At 41.2% G+C, this 17,979-nt stretch overlaps 1 protein-coding gene across 1 annotated transcript; it reads right to left on the bottom strand.

Moving 5' to 3' along the window:
* Positions 1–287: 287 nt before the first annotated feature.
* Positions 288–15,006, bottom strand: LOC110526867 (vertebrate ancient opsin). The gene is made up of 5 exons (XM_021608058.2): positions 14,640–15,006; positions 12,516–12,726; positions 12,102–12,219; positions 11,635–11,868; positions 288–2,711 (listed from the first exon to the last, which is right to left on the bottom strand). Exons 1-5 carry the CDS (start codon positions 15,004–15,006, stop codon positions 2,475–2,477), a joined length of 1,167 nt encoding a protein of 388 aa, XP_021463733.1. The 3' UTR covers positions 288–2,474.
* Between the last annotated feature and the right edge of the window lie 2,973 nt (positions 15,007–17,979).

A 17,979-nucleotide genomic window follows, 5' to 3' on the forward strand; every position in this document is an offset into this window, starting at 1 on the left:
ATCTAATGTTTTCCTTGTAATGTCTGTGGATGTACTATGTTATATATGTGCTTTCTGTGTATCTCCTCCTTTACAATGGTATCGTTCACGTTGATTCAGAAACCCAGAAAACTCCTTTTAAAAATATATAATCTTAATAATCAACCGTGTTCCTTGTATAGCCTGTGGATGTACCACGTGATGTCATCTCACAGATGCTAATGCTTGCTGAGTTTGCCCTGTTCTGCAATGGTTTTGCACGTCATGATTCAGAGACCCAGACATCATCACCACCAATAATTGCTTTTAAAAATATATATTTTAATCCAGTACAGACATTAGTTTTTCTAACAACTAGCATGCATGACCTGCAACTCATGACGAAATAGTTACACCAAAAACACAGCAGAACAATTCTCAACGTGCCACTGTAAGTACAATACAACAAACACTGTCGGAGGTGCATGATAGTCCGGGCAAAAATGAGAAAAATATATAAATTATACTTATTTGTCCACATTTGGACTGCTTCTTCAACTTATCAGTATATCAGTCATATTCGTGTCCAAATCTCTGATGTGTTCTTAAAAATGTTCCTCTCCCTGTATTCTCGAAGGCGAGTTACCACCCCTACTACCTGCTCATGTATCCTGAAAAAAACGGAACATTGTCATATTGCTTTTGTGTGTGCAACGTGTATAGGCCTACAGTTTGTGTGTGCATTTGTGTGTGTGTGTGTGTGTGTGTGTTTTCGTTTTACTATCCTTGTGGAGACTCAGCCCTTATTCATACAAACCTTCATTTTCCGGCTTTGTTACATTCGTTCCAATAGGCCAGTGAACAAGACCATGAAGTGTGGCAATGCGAGATGAATTTGTACATTATGTATTTGTTGAGACTGACTCATGCAATATGATCAGGGTCTCTGCTGTACCCGGCATATGGATATTATCACATTATTATTATTACTGTTCAACTTATTCAATGATGGTGCTGCACAGAATGGTGAACAAGAGACGTTGTCAAGATACATTTACATAAGTTTGAATACACCTGAAACGTATTACTACATCTACTGTAACCAGTTCTAAAGTCAAGTGTTACAGTATCTTGTGCTACAATATTGCTGACTGTAGACCCATGCTTTGTGATGTGATCCTCATTGTACAATGCTTTTGTGTACAATGCAACGATATTTGTCGGCGCTAATGATGAGCAGAGCTACTCGGATTCACTGGACCCCTTCACAGAGTCCCATATACATTATTTCTCGACATACAATGTACAGTCACAGTGTGTTGAAGAAAGAAAGGATTTTTTTGTGGACTCATCATAAATATACAGTCTCTCAGTGTCCCAGTAGAGCCAGCAGGGGGCCAGCTGCACCAAGCCTCATTAACTGTCTTTGTTTTGAACGGAAATTTCGCCATCGAATCTGCTCAAGAAGAGAACGAAAAATGTACAGAAACATAGAAAGCAATACCCTCTCAGCAGTTGCCATCACAGGGGCTTCAAAGGGGAAAAGAGCTACAGATTAAAGCATTCTGACGGTAGCCAGCTCTCATCTTCTAAGTCTGGCTCTTCTGGGTAAGAGTAGGACTCGGCACCTGCCCCCTCTGACAACCGTGATAATGCAGGTGGTGCACACTCAAGTTGTACAACTGATGTGCAGCGCATTTGGCACAGCAGTTGTGATACAACAAAGAGTACATCAGTTGTACCAGCTGAGTGTGTACGGGCCCCCTCTAATACAACAAACTGTTAGGTAGCTGATAATAATTAGGCCTACCAGAACAAAAATAACTCACGACTCGAGTAAAGTGGGAGGGAATCTGACAAGCAAATACTACATTTACAGCCACGATTTCTAGCTTGCTGAATTGTTAATATTTAATCACTGTCAACAAGCATTTAATGTTCTTGTCATAATAATGATAAGTAATGATGGAGGGGACTTAAAGAATTAGCGGTTTTCGTGCTGAAAGAATCTTGTATTGTAGTGGAGAGAGGGCTAACGGGAGGATTAGGTGGCCATGATTGTATAAGAGTCAGGACCTTGGTTTAAGGGCACCCTTTGGGTGGCAGTTTCCCCATCACAGCCTAAGGTATTGAGGCGGGAAGAATGCCTCTCACTGGCCCTCTAACACCACTTCCAACAGCATCTGGTCTCCTACCTAGACATCAATCAGGCCTGACCCTGCTTAGGCTCAGATGAAAGCCAGCAGAGAGAGGCAGTCTGGGTAGTCTGTCTGCTTGCCATACATTAAAGTATTATGTCCCTCTTTTGTGCTCCGGTTTCGGACATGTTTCCTCTATTTTTACTAATACATACAAAGTTAACCAGAGAACCTTTGTGGTTACAGCTGGCATCTTTAAACTAACAATTATCACAAGAAGTTTGTGAGTAAGAGAAGATGCATCTGTATAAGAATGGAAAGGGAGGATGTAAAGGCAGTGAGGACTGGAGGTGGGGGGGAGGGGAGTCTTCTGTTGGCCTACATGGGACAGACTTTGTTCTCTGGGATCGGTAGCTGGGCGACGGAGCTGCACTCGCTCGGGGACTCCTCCTCATTCTTAGGCTGAGCATTGCCGCAGACCGGGATGCGGGCGGCGATGGCTGACATCTCGCCCCCCGTGCAGCTCTCCCCCGTCATTCCCGGTCGCTGCGATGTTGCGTTCATGTTCTCTGGCGCAGGCTTGCCGGTAAAGAGCTGGATCAGACACTTCCTGAACTGGACAAAGGTCAAAGGCCATTAGAACAGCCAATCGAAAAGAAAATGTCAGAAAGCCAGTGTTCCTTCAGTAAGAAGGGGATAAAACATTTTTAAACGGGAATGAAATACATTTTATTTTTGGACATGTAGGCTTCTGATTGGTGCCTTATGAACAGTACCCAGGTGATAAGGTGATAGTCACTTATTGCCTTGCAGTGTGATATCTGAACTGGCAGGATACTGTAGCTCCTCATAAAAAGAAGCAGATAAGCGGTAGACAGTTACATGGCTGTGCAGGTAGGAGATATGCATCATACTTATCAAGAGATGTTCAGCACATATTGCAACACTGCCATTGGTTTTTGCTATTTGTTTAAAAGACAGATAGGATGGAGTACTGACCACCATCCTCCTGCTGAAGAAAACACATCAATGGCATGCCAATTTTGTCTAAAAGGGTGGGAGAGAAAAACTCAAAAAAGCTCTGAATCATTACTTGTTTCCACATTACCCTGCAGATAAAACTGTTACGTGACTGACCTTTTTTGCAAGCTTTTTCTGTCCCAAAAGCAGATTCCAGGAAAACCCTCAATGTATCGCCCCCCCCAGCAAATTCAAGCATGACCTGTGCCACTATTGAAGTTTCCATTTCAACATAAAGTCCAAGCTAATGCATCTCACCTCTTTACTTTCCCAAAGGCTGCTGAAAATAAACACTATGGCCGGGTTTTCAATTCAATCGCGGGTTGTAGACAATGCTGCTTTTAAAAGGGCATTTCACATTGAGACGACATATCCCACTGGGAACAGACGTCAGTTCAACTTCTAGTTATGATTTACATTTGGTTGAGTTTTCAGCTGATGTAAATTCAACGTGAAATACCTTTTATAAAAAAAAATCACCATGTCATTGGATTTATGATAAAAGTTTGGTGAGAAAAAAAGACTAAATGCCCTTACTTATGTTGGTTACTTGTTGCAGATCCAATCAGTTTTCAATGTTGATTCAACGTCATCACATCATTGATTCAACCAGTTTTTGCCCAGTGGGATGCTGCGTTTGCAGTGAAAGCAATCTCTGCGAACGTGGGAACATTGCCTTTAAAAGTTGCATTGACTTACAACCCACGATCGGATAGAATCCTGGCCTATTCTCAAATGGATGTTCACTTCGCAGTGTTTTGTCCACTGACATCTTTAAGGCTTTAGCAGAGAACACATTTGAGTGTTTGTTTGACAAATGTGTTCGCTTGATGTTCCAAAAAAAACAAAAACAAGAAAGCAACTATGGCACATTATGTGTCATACCAAGCATAAGGTCATAAATGTGTGAACTTAATGGAACTATGAATGGCTTGAGAAAAATAACGTCAACAACACTTTTTTCTGTCCCATTGAAAGGCTATTCTGGAGGCTAGATGGTTTTCCAAAATGAAGAAGGCAAACATCATAACATTTCACACCACTCAGCTAAGTGGAGAACACATTTCAATTCCCATATTTCTGTGCAATGGACATAGACAGCAGGATTGTGTGTCAGAAGAGCTTTGTTGAGTGGTACAGTGGTTCTGTATAGCTCAGTTGGTAGAGCATGGCACTTGCAATATCAGAATAGTGGGTTCGATTCTTGGGACTACCCATGTAAAATGTATGCATGATGACTCTTGTTTTGGATAAAAGCTTCTGGTAAATGGCATATATTATTATTATTATTACTAATACTCATAATAATATGCCATTTAGTAGTATTATGGTACAGAGCAGGATGTACTGGCATTCTCCTAAAAAAATGTTTTTCATCTTGCCACATACAGTGCCATGCAAAAGTATTCATCCCCCTTGGTGTTGTTTCCTATTTTGTTGCTTTACAACCTGTAATTTTTTGGGGGATTTCATGTAATGGACATACACAAAATAGTCCAAATTGGTGAAGTGAAATGAAAAAAATAACTTGTTTCAAAAAATTTAAAACGGAAAAGTGGTGCGTGCATATGTAATCACCCCCTTTGCTATGAAAGCCCCTAAATAAGATCTGGTGAAACCAATTACCTTCAGAAGTCACATAATTAGTTAAATTAAGTCCAACTGTGTGCAATCTAAGTGTCACATGATCTGTCACATGATCTCAGTATATATACACCTGTTCTGAAAGGCCCCAGAGTCAGCAACACCACTAAGCAAAGGGCACCACCAAGCAAGCAGCACCATGAAGACCAAGGAGCTCTCCAAACAGGTCTGGGACAAAGTTGTGGAGAAGTACAGATCAGGATTGGATTATGAAGAAAATATCAGAGACTTTGAACATCCCACGGAGCACCATTAAATCCATTATTAAAAAATGGAAAGAATATGGCACCACAACAAACCTGCCAAGAGAGGGCCGCCCACCAAAACTCACAGACCAGGCAAGGAGGGCATTAATCAGAGAGGCAACAAAGAGACAAAAGATAACCCTGAAGGAGCTGCAAAGCTCCACAGTGGAGACTGGAGTATCTGTCCATAGGACCATTTTAAGCCGTACACTCCACAGAGCTGGGCTTTAAGGAAGAGTGGCCAGAAAATGCCATTGCTTACAGAAACAATTAAGCAAACATGTATGGTGTTCGCCAAAAGGCATGTGGGAGACTCCCCAAACATATGGAAGAAGGTACTCTAGTCAGATGAGACTAAAATTGAGATTTTCGGCCATCAAAGAAAACGCTATGTCTGGCGCGAACCCAACACCTCTCATCACCCTGAGAACACCATGAAACCTGTTTCAGTCTTCCAGAGATTTGAGACTGGGATGGAGGTTCACCTTCCAGCAAGACAATGACCCTAAGCATACTGCTAAAGCAACACTTGAGTGGTTTATGGGGAAACATTTAAATGTCTTGGAATGGCCTAGTCAAAGCCCAGAACTGAATCCAATTGAGAATATGTGGTATGACTTAAAGATTGCTGTACACCAGAGGAACCCATCCAACTTGAAGGAGGTGGAGCAGTTTTGCCTTGAAGAATGTGCAAGAATCCCAGTGGCTAGATGTGCCAAGCTTATAGAGACATATCACAAGAGACTTGCAATAATAATGAATAAACTTGAATAATAATGGTGAATTCATTTTTTTTTTTCAATCTTCCAAAAATAATATTTTGCTTCTTCAAAGTGGTAGGCATGTTGTGTAAATCAAATGATACAAACCTCCCAAAAAAACATTTTTATTCCATTTTGTAAGGCAACAAAATAGGAAAAATGCCAAGAGGTGTGGATATTTTCGCAAGCCACTATATGGCCAGGGACATGAGTACACATGATGTAATGCTAGCAGAGTGTACTGAGTCAAGCATTCCTCTGCAATGATCCCCTTCTCAGTGCAGTAGCTGCTTGTGTACAGTGAATTTTGTGCTGAGGCCAAATAAAGATCTATATGTCTCTCTGTAGTAACTTTCTCTTTCTCTCTAACTTACTCTAATAGCCTTCACAACAAGGCTCACGGGTCTTCGTGCAACAGTCAGAAGTACACCTCCAAACTCGCAGAGCCAGGGCTGAACAAAGCACACCCCAATCAGCTTAGAAAAAGAGAGATGGGAGAGATGAGGAAGGGAAGGGGATGCTCCTTGATAATGCACTAAAGTAGCAGGCCTGTCAATCAAGTCATTCCCAAATGTTAATTCTCTTCAGGCTTCACAATGCTTAAATCATGAGTATGTGCCCCTCTGTAGGACTGGGCAGATTACAGTCCCAAGATGCCATATAACTTATTTTGTATATAATGTTTCTGCCACCATTTCTTATGACCGAAAAGAGCTTCTACATATCAGGATAGCGATTACTCACCTCGTACTGGAAGATTTTTTTTTTTTAAAGAGTCGGACACAAAGGATTTACTTCAGACACCCAACAAGGCCCTCATCCCCATCATACGAAGGAGAAAGAGACCGGTAGGTCGGGGTGCCTTGTAAGGATCCGTTGGCGAGTGAGTAATCTGCCTTTACCATCAGTCCTATTAGCCAACGTACAATAATTGGATAACAAAATAGAACTACGATCAAATATGTTCAACAATTAAATATTGTAATATCTTATCTTACCGAGTCGTGGCTGAACGACAACATGAATAACATACAGCTGGTGGGTTTTACGCTGCATCGGCAAGATAGAACAGCCGCCTCCGGTAAGACAAGGGGCACGAAATCTAATAGTAAGGAAGTCTTGAGGTTTTGCTCGCCTGAGGTAGAGTATCTCAAGATAAGCTATTACCCAACTATTTATCAGGAGAGTTTATCCATATTCTTCGTAGCTGTCTTTACAACCACAAACCGATGCTGGCCCTAAGACCGCACTAAATGAGCTGTGTACGGCCATAAGCAAACATAAGCAAACATTCACTGCACACAAGCAGCTGCTGCATAGAGTTGACTCCAACACTATCATGAAGTTATCCGATGACACAACAGTGGTAGTCCTGATCACCGAAAATGATGAGACAGCCTATAGGGAGGAGGTCCGAGACCTGGCCGTGTGGTGCCAGGACAACAACCTCTCCCTCAACTTGATCAAGACAAATGAGATGATTGTGGACTACAGGAAAAGGAGGACCGAGCAGGCCCCCATTCTCATCGACGGGGCTGTAGTGGAGCAGGTTGAGAGCTTCAAGTTCCTTGGTGTCCCCATAACCAATAAACTAACATGGTCCAAGCACACCAAGACTGTCATGAAGAGGGCACGACAAAACCTACTCCCCCTCAGAAGACTTAAAAGATTTAGCATGGGTCCTCAGATCCTCAAAAAGTTCTACAGCTGCACCATCGAAAGCATGGTTGCATCACTACCTGGTATGGTAACTGCTCAGCCTCCGACCGCAAGGTACTACAGAGGGCAATGCATACGACTCAGTACATCACTGAGGCCAAGCTCCATGCCATCCAGGACCTCTATACCAGTCGGTGTTAGAGGAAGGCCCTAAAAATTGTCAAAGACTCTAGCCACCATAGTCATGGACTGTACTCTCTGCTACCGCACCGAAAGCTTCTACCCCCAGCCATAAGACTCCAGAACAGCTAGTCAAATGGCTAGCCAGACTATTTGCATTGTCCCCCCCCCTCTTTTATTTCCTGTTTACTATCTATGCATAGTCACTTTAACTCTACCTTCATGTACATATTACCTCGACTACCCTGTGCCCCCCCTGTTTATAGCCTCGCTACTGTTATTTTAAAAAAAAATCTTTTTTTAAATCTCTACTTTTAACTTAACACTTATGTTTCCTAACTGCATTGTTGGTTAAGGGCTTGTACATAAGCATTTCTACACCTGTTGTATTAGGCACGTGACAAATAAAAATGTGATGTGATTTGATATGGCACAAGAGAGAGACTATGGCATGCCAACCATTCATCACACAGCCACAGACAAGACTTAATTTGCTCAATTATTAATCAAAAACTTCTGCCTGACAACTGTGATCTTTGGGGACTGTGGTTCCTCATTTGTATTTTGAGGGACTGACCTTGTGAGATCATTGCTCGTTCTTTTAAGAAATATCAAAGGATAATGGTAGAACGTTCCCCCTTGACCTTGCTGTGACCTGTGTATGATATACTTTGAACCTGTCTATGGTATAAATCTGCTTTACTGTACAGAAGTCATCCATTGTAGGAAGCCTCCTATGTCTCTTTTGACACTATTGTGTAACTTCCACACAGACCCCATTGCTTAAGGTCAGTTGACTTTTCCAACTGTCCTACATCTGAGGTATGTTGATGCCAGGATCTGCCTGCTAGCTTTCCTTATTTATATTTATTCACATCCCCTGCTCTTTTATAAATACAGTGACCTATTTACAGGACAGATCTAAAGTGGAGCAACCAGTCAGATGGACCGGCAGAATTCATGCACCCACCGGGTGACCAAAATCTCCCTGACCAATACAGTATACTATACAGGACAGTCAACCAAGTACGTACATATGTTCCGTTTTTTTTTTTACCAAATCAAAAGTTTTTAGATACTATTTTTGTGATTTTCCTTGGTTTTGAAAAACGTACCCCACCACAGTGATAGACATCCTCAGGCTCCTTTGGCAACACGAGGGCATGCAGAAAACAAGAATAAATGCCCTTATATCAGAGAGAATACTATTTATTTTGGTTGTCATAGAAGCCATCAGTCCCGAGAAACCATCAGTATCACCACAATGGGAACGAGAAAGCACGCGCATGAGGCTTTGTAACAACCATTTACATCAAAAATATAGATTTGGTTAAAAATGTGTTATTTAATGTCTTTCATTGACCAAATTCATTGTGGCTTTGTGTAAATCTAAATATACAGTGCACTCGGAAAGTTTTCAGACACCTTAACTTTTTCCAAATTTCATTACGTTACAGCAATAATGACAAAGCGAAAGAAAAGTTTTTAAAATTTGTGCAAATGTATTTACAAAATAAATGAAAACAGAAATGACTTATTTACATACACTACCGGTCAAAAGTTTTAGAACACCTACTCATTCAAGGGTTTTTCTTTATTTGTACTATTTTCTACATTGTAGAAAAATACTGAAGACATCAAAACTATGAAATAACACATGGAATAATGTAGTAACCAAAAAAGTGTTAAACAAATCAAAATATATTTTATATTTGAGATTCTTTGAATAGCCACCCTTTGCCTTGATGACAGCTTTGAACACTCTTGGCATTCTCTCAACAAGCTTCACCTGGAATGATTTTCCAACAGTCTTGAAGGAGTTCCCACATATGCTGAGCACTTGTTGGCAAAATGAGGACATGAGTTCCTCTGTGGAGATGGGAGAACCTTCCAGAAGGACAACCATGTCTGCAGCACTCCATCAGATGGAAGCACCTCCTCAGTAAAAGGCACATGCCAGCCCAAAGGACTCTCAGACCATGAGAAACAAGATTCTCTAGTTTGATGAAACCAAGATTGAACTCTTTGACCTGAATGTTAAGGGTCATGTCTTGAGGAAACCTTCCACCATCCCTACGGTGAAGCATAGTGGTGGCAGCATCATGCTTTGGGGATGTTTTTCAGCGGCAGGGACTGGGAGACCAGTCAGGATCGAGGGAAAGATGAACGGAGCAAAGTACAGAGAGATCCTTGATGAAAACCTGCTCCAGAGTGCTCAGGACCACTGACTGAGGCAAAGTTTTAGGACAATGACCCTAAGCACACAGCCAAGACAACGCAGGAGTTGCTTCGGACCAGTTTCTGAATGTCCTTGAGTGGCCCAGCCAGAGGCCGGACTTGAACCCAATTTAACATCTCTGGAGATAGCTGTGCAGTGACGCTCCCCATCCAACCTGACAGAGTTTGAGAGGATCTGGAGAGAAGAATGGGAAAAACTCCCCAAATACAGGTGTACCAAGTGTGTAGCATCATACCCAAGAAGACTCAAGGCTCTAATCACTGCCAAAGGTGCTTCAACAAAGTACTGAGTATAGGGACTGAATACTTATGTAAATGTTTTTTTAATTGAATGCATTTGCATAACAAAATGGCTTTGACATTGTGGTGTATTGTGTGTAGATTGATGAGTAAAATGTTGTTTTTACAAATAGGCTGTAGTGTAACAAATTGTGGAAAAAGTCAACGGGTCTGAATACTCTGTATATTTCTCTTTAAATGAGCAGAGAGAAATCAAGAACCACTGATAATAATATATTTATATATTTTTTGTTTAACCTTTATTTAACTAGGCAAGTCAGTTAAGAACAAATTCTTATTTACAATGACGGACTACCCCGGCCAAACCCTAAACCGGACGACGCTGGGCCAATTTTTACGCCGCTCGACGGGACTCCCAATCATGGCCGTTTGTGATACAGCTTGGAATCAAACCAGGGTCTGTAGCGACGCCTCGAGCACTGAGATGCAGTGCCTTAGACCGCTGCGCCACTCAGGATAATAAGAATAATACATTGTTTAACGCATATCCCATTCTCAATGTGCAGAATATCTTTTGGTAATTGCAAAAAAAACTGGTACCTCCCTGCGGATCGAGGAGCTGATGTATTTTTAAAGCAGCCAGCCAGCATGGACAGTTCTATATTTCACGTCATTTATTCATACACCCTACATTATTTAAGGACAGGCTAACACCCCAAAACAAACAAAAAAGAACTGTCAGCTGAGTTTTCCTCAAAGGCTTTCATCCCAGGACTAACAATTGATGATGCCTCTCAGCTCTGTGTCAGTTGAGTGAGACTTGCCACAACCTGGCAGAGAACTGGTGGGCATTTTTCCTCCTGAAAACTGCCAAATTGTATTTCCATTCATATTGCAGAATTCAGAGAATTCATAAGCAACAGGCCAGGATTAAATCAGATCAGCAGTAACCCATGTTAGCCGACAAACGCATCATTTTACATTGCTTTTGTTTAGGCGGTGTCAGCGGTGTAATTGCGTTAGAGCTGTCAAATCGGTAATTTGCTGCTCTTGTGGTAATTGTCATGAAACCACACCTGTCCTTAAATCCAACCCGTGTTAGATGTTCAGAATGAGAAAGTGTAGGCTACATAGAAATAACGATACCAATAATAGGGATTTATAGAAGCCTGACCGAGGTGTAGATTATATCACACATTCCAGTGTTCAAATTTTGTAATGTAGCTGCATGGGATTTCTACTAATGCAATTCAGTGCATGCAATGGCATGTCCGCGATAGGTAATGCCAGGAGCAGCTTGTGGATATGACAGCTCTAACACAGTTACACCTCTGACACCACCGAAACAAAAGCCATCACAAACTATGTTACTGTTGATCTGATTGTATCCTGGCCTTATTCACAGTACACCTGGGAATGGTTGTCTAAAACCTTGGACAACAATAACAACAGCAATATCACGGTTCCATACGGTGTAAGCCTTCAGTGTAATTAACAACTCAGAGAATGTCATAAGTAGCCATGCGTTCAAGGGGGGAAAGAGGGAGATACCTGTTTGTTCATGAAGACGTAGATGACTGGGTTGTAGACTGCGGCCGTCTTGGAGAAGAAAGCGGGCGCGGCAGCCAGTCTGGGGTCCAGGTAGATGGTGGGACAGGCTGTGACAATGATGGAGAAGGCTGCGTAGGGTGTCCAGCCCACCAGGTAAGCGACGATCATCACCACCACCATGCGGCTCACCTGGCGCTCCGGTTTCTTGGCATTACCCAGCCTGCCATGGGACACCTGAGGAGTGACGTGACAACAAACAGCTTAGGTTATTGAGCTATAAAGTCTGTTATGTAAGTTTATTTAAAGACTTTAAGAACTGACCTGAAAGTCTTGAATACACCAGGACATAATGACAGGACAATTACAAAAAATATTCCCAAGCATGTGCTTGCTAGTCAACCAAGGACTACTTTGGTTCAGTTGTATCCTCTCCCGGTAGTGCCAGTATTCTATACATGGAAACTGACCTTCCTCAGCTTCTGTAGGAGCTTCCCATAGCAGTAGATGATCACCCCCAAGGGCATTATGAAGCAGGTCACAAAGAAGGTGATGATGTAGGTGTGATTCCAAATGTTGTTGGAATACCTGAGGTCAGAGGAAAGTAGATCATAAACATTTGAATTACATTTCCACCATTTTCTACATGGCCCAGTCATATTATGACAATGTTAACTATTCTTTTACAGGGGATATCTGTAGTTCACACAACAATTTTTGCCATGCCCAAATGCCACTGCAATTAGAAAATCCCAATGCTATTCAAGAATGACCCGTGTGTACCTAAGTGCGTGTATGATACAAACAGGAGGTTGATGTTGCTGTACATCCACAGTATGTTTACTATAGGATGTGTGCCCTCTGCTCTCTCTGTTGCCTCTCACCAATTGGGCTCGCAGGTGGTGCCGATCTTACTGACGGTGTAGCTGCACCAGCCGAACACAGGAGGGATAGTCCAGATGAAGGAGAAGGTCCAGACGAACAGCAGGCCCAGCGCTGCATGCTTCCCCCTCAGACGGACATTCCCCAGAGGCCGGCAGATCACAAAGTAGCGCTCGAAGGACAGGACCGCCAGGGACCACATAGCCACAATCCCTGAAAGAAGGGTATTATGAAGGGTAAATACTGTTTCAAATATGTTTTATTGTGGAACAGAGTCAAATGTACAAGTTTATAAACACGATTAAGGGCTCCCTTTGAAATATAGAAGCTAACAGTGAAATGCATGGAAAATTCAAGAAAAGGGGCTAACTAGAACCCTAAAAGGATTTTAGGCTGTTCCTGTAGGATAACCCTGTCTGATTCCAGATAGAGCACTTTTTTGTTCCAGGTAGAACCCTCAAATAACCCTTCGGTGTTAAGGTTCTAGCTGGAACCAAAAGGGTTCAGTTCTACCAAAGGGACAGCGGGAGAACACTTTATGATTCTAGGTAGCTCCTTTTTCAAAGAGTGCATGCACATGATATTCACATAGCATTGTGACAATGTCAGAGAAAAGGCAGCGCACTATGATTCCAACCACAATAGGATTTTGAGTTACAGTCTCAGCGAGAGTTATGCAAATGTGACAGCACTTAGGGTATAGCTACAGCAATTTGCAGGATATATATAATCCATGTAAGAGGTACATATTGAAGTACACTTACACTTAAATAGACTAATGATGCAGTAAAGGTACATTAGGCTGCCTCTTTAATAGAGTGAAAAAGCTGTACTTAATTACAGTATAATTCACTCTCAAAGGTTTGCTTATGTACTACAGTCTCTGGGGCAAGACTACAGTCTCTCAGAATTGTTGTTGTAGAAAAGCATATAAAAGGACCCAAATAAGTGCTATTTGGGTCACACGTGAAATAAGGAGCAGCCCCTATTCCTTTTGTGTAATTATGAAAAGTGCTCAACTCCATTGCTATACTAATAATATGCTAATGTTAATACAATACTGTTACTAGTGTAATGACAGTGATATTACACCGGTAAACTTATTATCAAGTTTTACCCTACTGCCCTTTGGTTCAAATAACTGTCTGAGAATGCTACAAAGGTATCTACAATCACTTTGATTTATTAGACAATTGGATACAACTATGTTAATAATTCATTCAGCTTTGTGCATTTATGGAACCTTCTTTGTTTGACCCCAAAAATGTCCAGCTGGGATTTTCTCAATGAGGATCACAATTGTTTTTAACTATGTCTGACAAATATTTATCCTGTTGGATCAGAACAGCAACTTGTGTATAGTCGATCTCGATTCTATTCCATCACGATCAACTAATACACACGAATCCCCAAAGACATATGAAACTGGGCAGGCAGCATGTTCTCTGAAGTCTAAATACTTCCCGGAAAGCTTTTGAAACTGCCACTCAAGTTTTTATTGAATGTCATACTCCCTAACCTAGACTGCCTATGCGTTTCCCTCGGACCAGCAGGGAAATAACCCACTACTGCGTGTGTGACATACTCTCTCCAGGGGCCTCACCTCTCTCAGCATGTCTTACATACAAACCAGCTCAAAAACAAATGGATTAAGGCATCATACTAAACAGATTACTGCCTTCTGATGTAATGAGTAGCTACTGTAGCTACTGTAGCCTACTTTCCCAGCAACAAAGTGTTTTCACTGTTGACTATTAGGCTATGTTGTGCAACAAAAAAATGTGTGTGTTTCCTAAATTGGACAATGTTATCACACGATCCATATCTGTTTGTCATTTTGCCATCAGTTTTAGGTACATTTTTCACCGCAAACAAAGTGCTTTAAAAGAACTGCGAAATGCACTACAAATTATGGATGGCTTCTGTTCGGCTGTCTTTAAAAAAAAACTGTCTAAGAAACCAATCTAACAAATAAACAGTCAATCAAGTCTTTGACTTTCAAATGTTATTCTTTTTGCAACATTTTGGAATCTAAACAGCTCCAACACTGACACCTACAGTAAGTGTGAAATTACCCCAGCATCCAATTTATTCAGATACATAACCATGAACCATGCTGAACTTACCGAAATAGGTGACAGCAAAACCTTCCAAAACGCAAGCCCAATTTCCAAGGAAAAAATACCCTTTGGCGTTAGTTAGAAAACTTATGGTTCCACCGGTGAGTGACACAAGGAAGTCAGCGAGAGATAAATTAACTATGATATAATTTAAGGGCTGTCTCAGTTGTTTGAACTTGTAAGTGGCCAACATAACAGTGAAATTTTCAAAGAGAGACAGAGATGTTATAACAAACATCAAGGTAGCCAAAACTGCGAAATTCCAAGGTGCAAGATTTGTTATTGGACCAGTGAACGGATCAGCATGTGGTTTGTAGATCTCTGATGCCTCGGTATAAGAAACACCATTTACTGCAATTCTTAAAGTATCCATTGTCCATGTCCAAATAATTGCACGCGACCTTAGAGTAATATTAATATTGACCTTGGGGGTTATGTAAAGGGTCTGAGATTTTGTGGTCCATATGTCTCATTTTCACAACTTAATTTGGACTCTCATCCTCGGACTCGCGCGTAAAAAAACATTCGTTTGAAAAAAATGACTGGATCAACAGCCATCGCTTGAAATCTTTAATAGACTACTTGTCATTGAGTAGGTTGAACTTCAGATCTTGATATCCGCATTTTGAATGAAATAACCTATTTTGGACCAAAGCGACGAATCCACAGTTATTCAGAGTTCAAAGATATTCAAAGTGAGCCTGCATTCTCGAAAACAGCAACGGCAAATCAAAAGGGCAAAAGCAGTGCTGCAAATAAACGAACACTTTATAAATGAATGTGTGGGGGCAGAATCGAAGTCTTGAGAAGGCACACCAACAACTAAATAGGTGACTGATGAGCAGCATCTTGTATGCGCTTATATAACCGGTAGTCGACTCGCTCGCAACAACTCTTGCCCTCGAGGAAACGCAAAACCTAGCTACTTGTCAGATGTGCAAATGAGGTCGGTTTGCTACAAATCCGCTGACTTTCACTTTCATATTGTGAATATGCTTTTTTTATGCGTAATTTTGAAACTACAGGCATTTTGGGGCATTTCTAATTTAAAAATGTTTTTTATTGAAAATACTTTCATCAATTGAAATAGTTGTCATATTGTGGGGAACCGTAAACTTATATTGGCTGTGACCATTTTATTCGACAATACATTTTACTCCGTTTTCAAAACACTTTTCAGCAGTTTTCATTGCCATCGCATAACAAAACATTCCGCTTTAATTTAAAACTGAATGACAAACAGATTGGATTTTTTGATTATTTTATCTGTCTATAGTATTTGGTACTACCACATTTAAGAAATCATTATTTTAATTCCTTAATCCATAAATATGGGCCTGCGCTGGCTGTGCTTGTATACTTGCACGGAGGCTACCATTGCATCAACAATGCAATTTCTTGCTGAAATAGTTATTTTTTCTAATTTTGACAGTAGTTACACTGTAAAGAGGTTACCTTGAATTTGATAGTAGTTTACAGGCAGCTCTGTGGTAAATAATATTCTGTATTTAATATTACAGTACATCTACTGTAATATAAAGATGGTATCGAAGCAAGTACTGTGTAATGACACACAGTACAATACCATAAAATGTACTTTATTATACTTAAAAAAAAAATAATGCTACCGTAATTGGAATGGATGAATGAAATGTATCGAGGGGAGGGGCTTGTATTTCAGTGTTTTACTGTAATTACAAGGGATTGGTGCAAGCAGGTTGGCTGCTAGGTAAAGTATTTACACGTTACAGCATATTATTTCATATTTGGTGTTTTATATCACTTGCACTTCTAGAGGCCTAACAAAGTCTTCCAAACTGGCAGCGACAACAGGAAAAAAGGACATGGCAAGATGCTCAACCTGTTAAGGTTAAGACTAGCTGCAACTCCAATCTTGCCTCATAAACAACAGGGGAAGACTAACAGTGAAATGCTTACTAACGGGCCCCCAAAAATTCAATAATGTAGAAATAATAACACAAGGAATAAATACACAATGAGTAATGATAACTTGGCTATATACACGGTTATCTAATCTGTCCCCTATACATTTTAAATTGATGGGGCACTATAATCACATAGGAGTTAAATTGTTACAGTATTCCCCCTCACCAGTGCAACAAATAAAGCCTCTTACAAGGCACGCTTCAAAATGTGTTAATAGGCCTGAAACAACAATTCCAAATCAAATCAAATTGTCACATGCGCCGAATACAACAACCTTACCATTCACTCACTGGTGCTGAAAAGGGTTTTGGTGCTCCCAAGATACTATATGATACTTTATTCTGATGGGGTGGAATTACAATACCATTTGAAATACAACAATTTTCCCACAATGCATCATCATTTAAGGCAGAGGTGTGGACCGAAGTCACATGACTTGGACTCGAGTCTAACTCCAGTGCCAAATTTGATGACTTGATTGGACTGGATAGAAAATAAAATAACTTGACTCGCACTTGGAGCCTCAAGATTCGGGACTCGACTTTGACTTGAGACTGATGACTTGAAGTTATCTGGCCAGGTTTTGTAACTCACTTTGTAGCACAGGTTCATAGTGGATTAGCCTACTCTCCACGCATCCAGTGACTGTAGCTGCAGGCAGCATTGTATAATGTAATTATGAAGTTGTATTTGGAATTTGTTGGTCAAATTAAATATTTATCAAATCACATTTTATTTGTCACAAGCACCGAAAACAGCAGGTATAGACTTTACCGTGAAATGCTTACTTACAAGCCCTTAACTCCATTTCTTGAACTGTATTGTTGGTTAAGATAATATTTACTAAAGAAACGTAAGTAAAAAATGTAATAAAAAGTAACACAATAAAATAACAACGATGCTACATACAGGTGGTACCGGTACCGAGTCAATGTGCGTGGGTACAGGTTAGTCGAGGTCATTTGTACATGTAGGTAGGGGTAAAGTCACTATGCATACTATGCATCATGCTTGACATTCTTGGATCCCGGCCGGTATGAGAGGGAGAAGTTGGACCGGGTGAACAGTAGGGCCCACCTAGCTTGCCTGGAATTGAGACACTTGGAGGTGTGGAGATATTCCAGATTCTTGTGGTCGGTCCACACATAAAAGGATGTTCCACCCCCTCTGGCCAGTGCCTCCATTCCTCCAACGCCATCTTCACTGCAAGAAGTTCACGATTCCCCACATCATAGTTCCTCTCTGTGGCGTTGAGGCGGTGGGAGAAAAAGGCGCAGGGATGTAACTTGAGGTCCAGGGCAGACCGCTGGGACAGGACAGCCCCCACTCCAACATCCGAAGCGTCGGCCTCCACCACGAACTGGCGGGACGGGTCAGGATGTACCAAGATGGGAGCTGT

This window comes from Oncorhynchus mykiss, chromosome 1 (assembly GCF_013265735.2).
Source record: "Oncorhynchus mykiss isolate Arlee chromosome 1, USDA_OmykA_1.1, whole genome shotgun sequence".
Classification (NCBI taxonomy): Eukaryota; Metazoa; Chordata; class Actinopteri; order Salmoniformes; family Salmonidae; genus Oncorhynchus; species Oncorhynchus mykiss.

What these genes read in the sequence shown, in the direction of transcription:
- LOC110526867 (XM_021608058.2), bottom strand. Translation starts at nt 15,006, where the DNA reads ATGGATACTTTAAGAATTGCAGTAAATGGTGTTTCTTATACCGAGGCA. An exon ending in TTTTGCTGTCACCTATTTCG is followed by an intron (nt 12,727 to 14,639) that starts GTAAGTTCAGCA and finishes CCCTTCTTTCAG; the next exon opens with GGATTGTGGCTATGTGGTCC. An exon ending in ACCACCTGCGAGCCCAATTG is followed by an intron (nt 12,220 to 12,515) that starts GTGAGAGGCAAC and finishes CTCTGACCTCAG; the next exon opens with GTATTCCAACAACATTTGGA.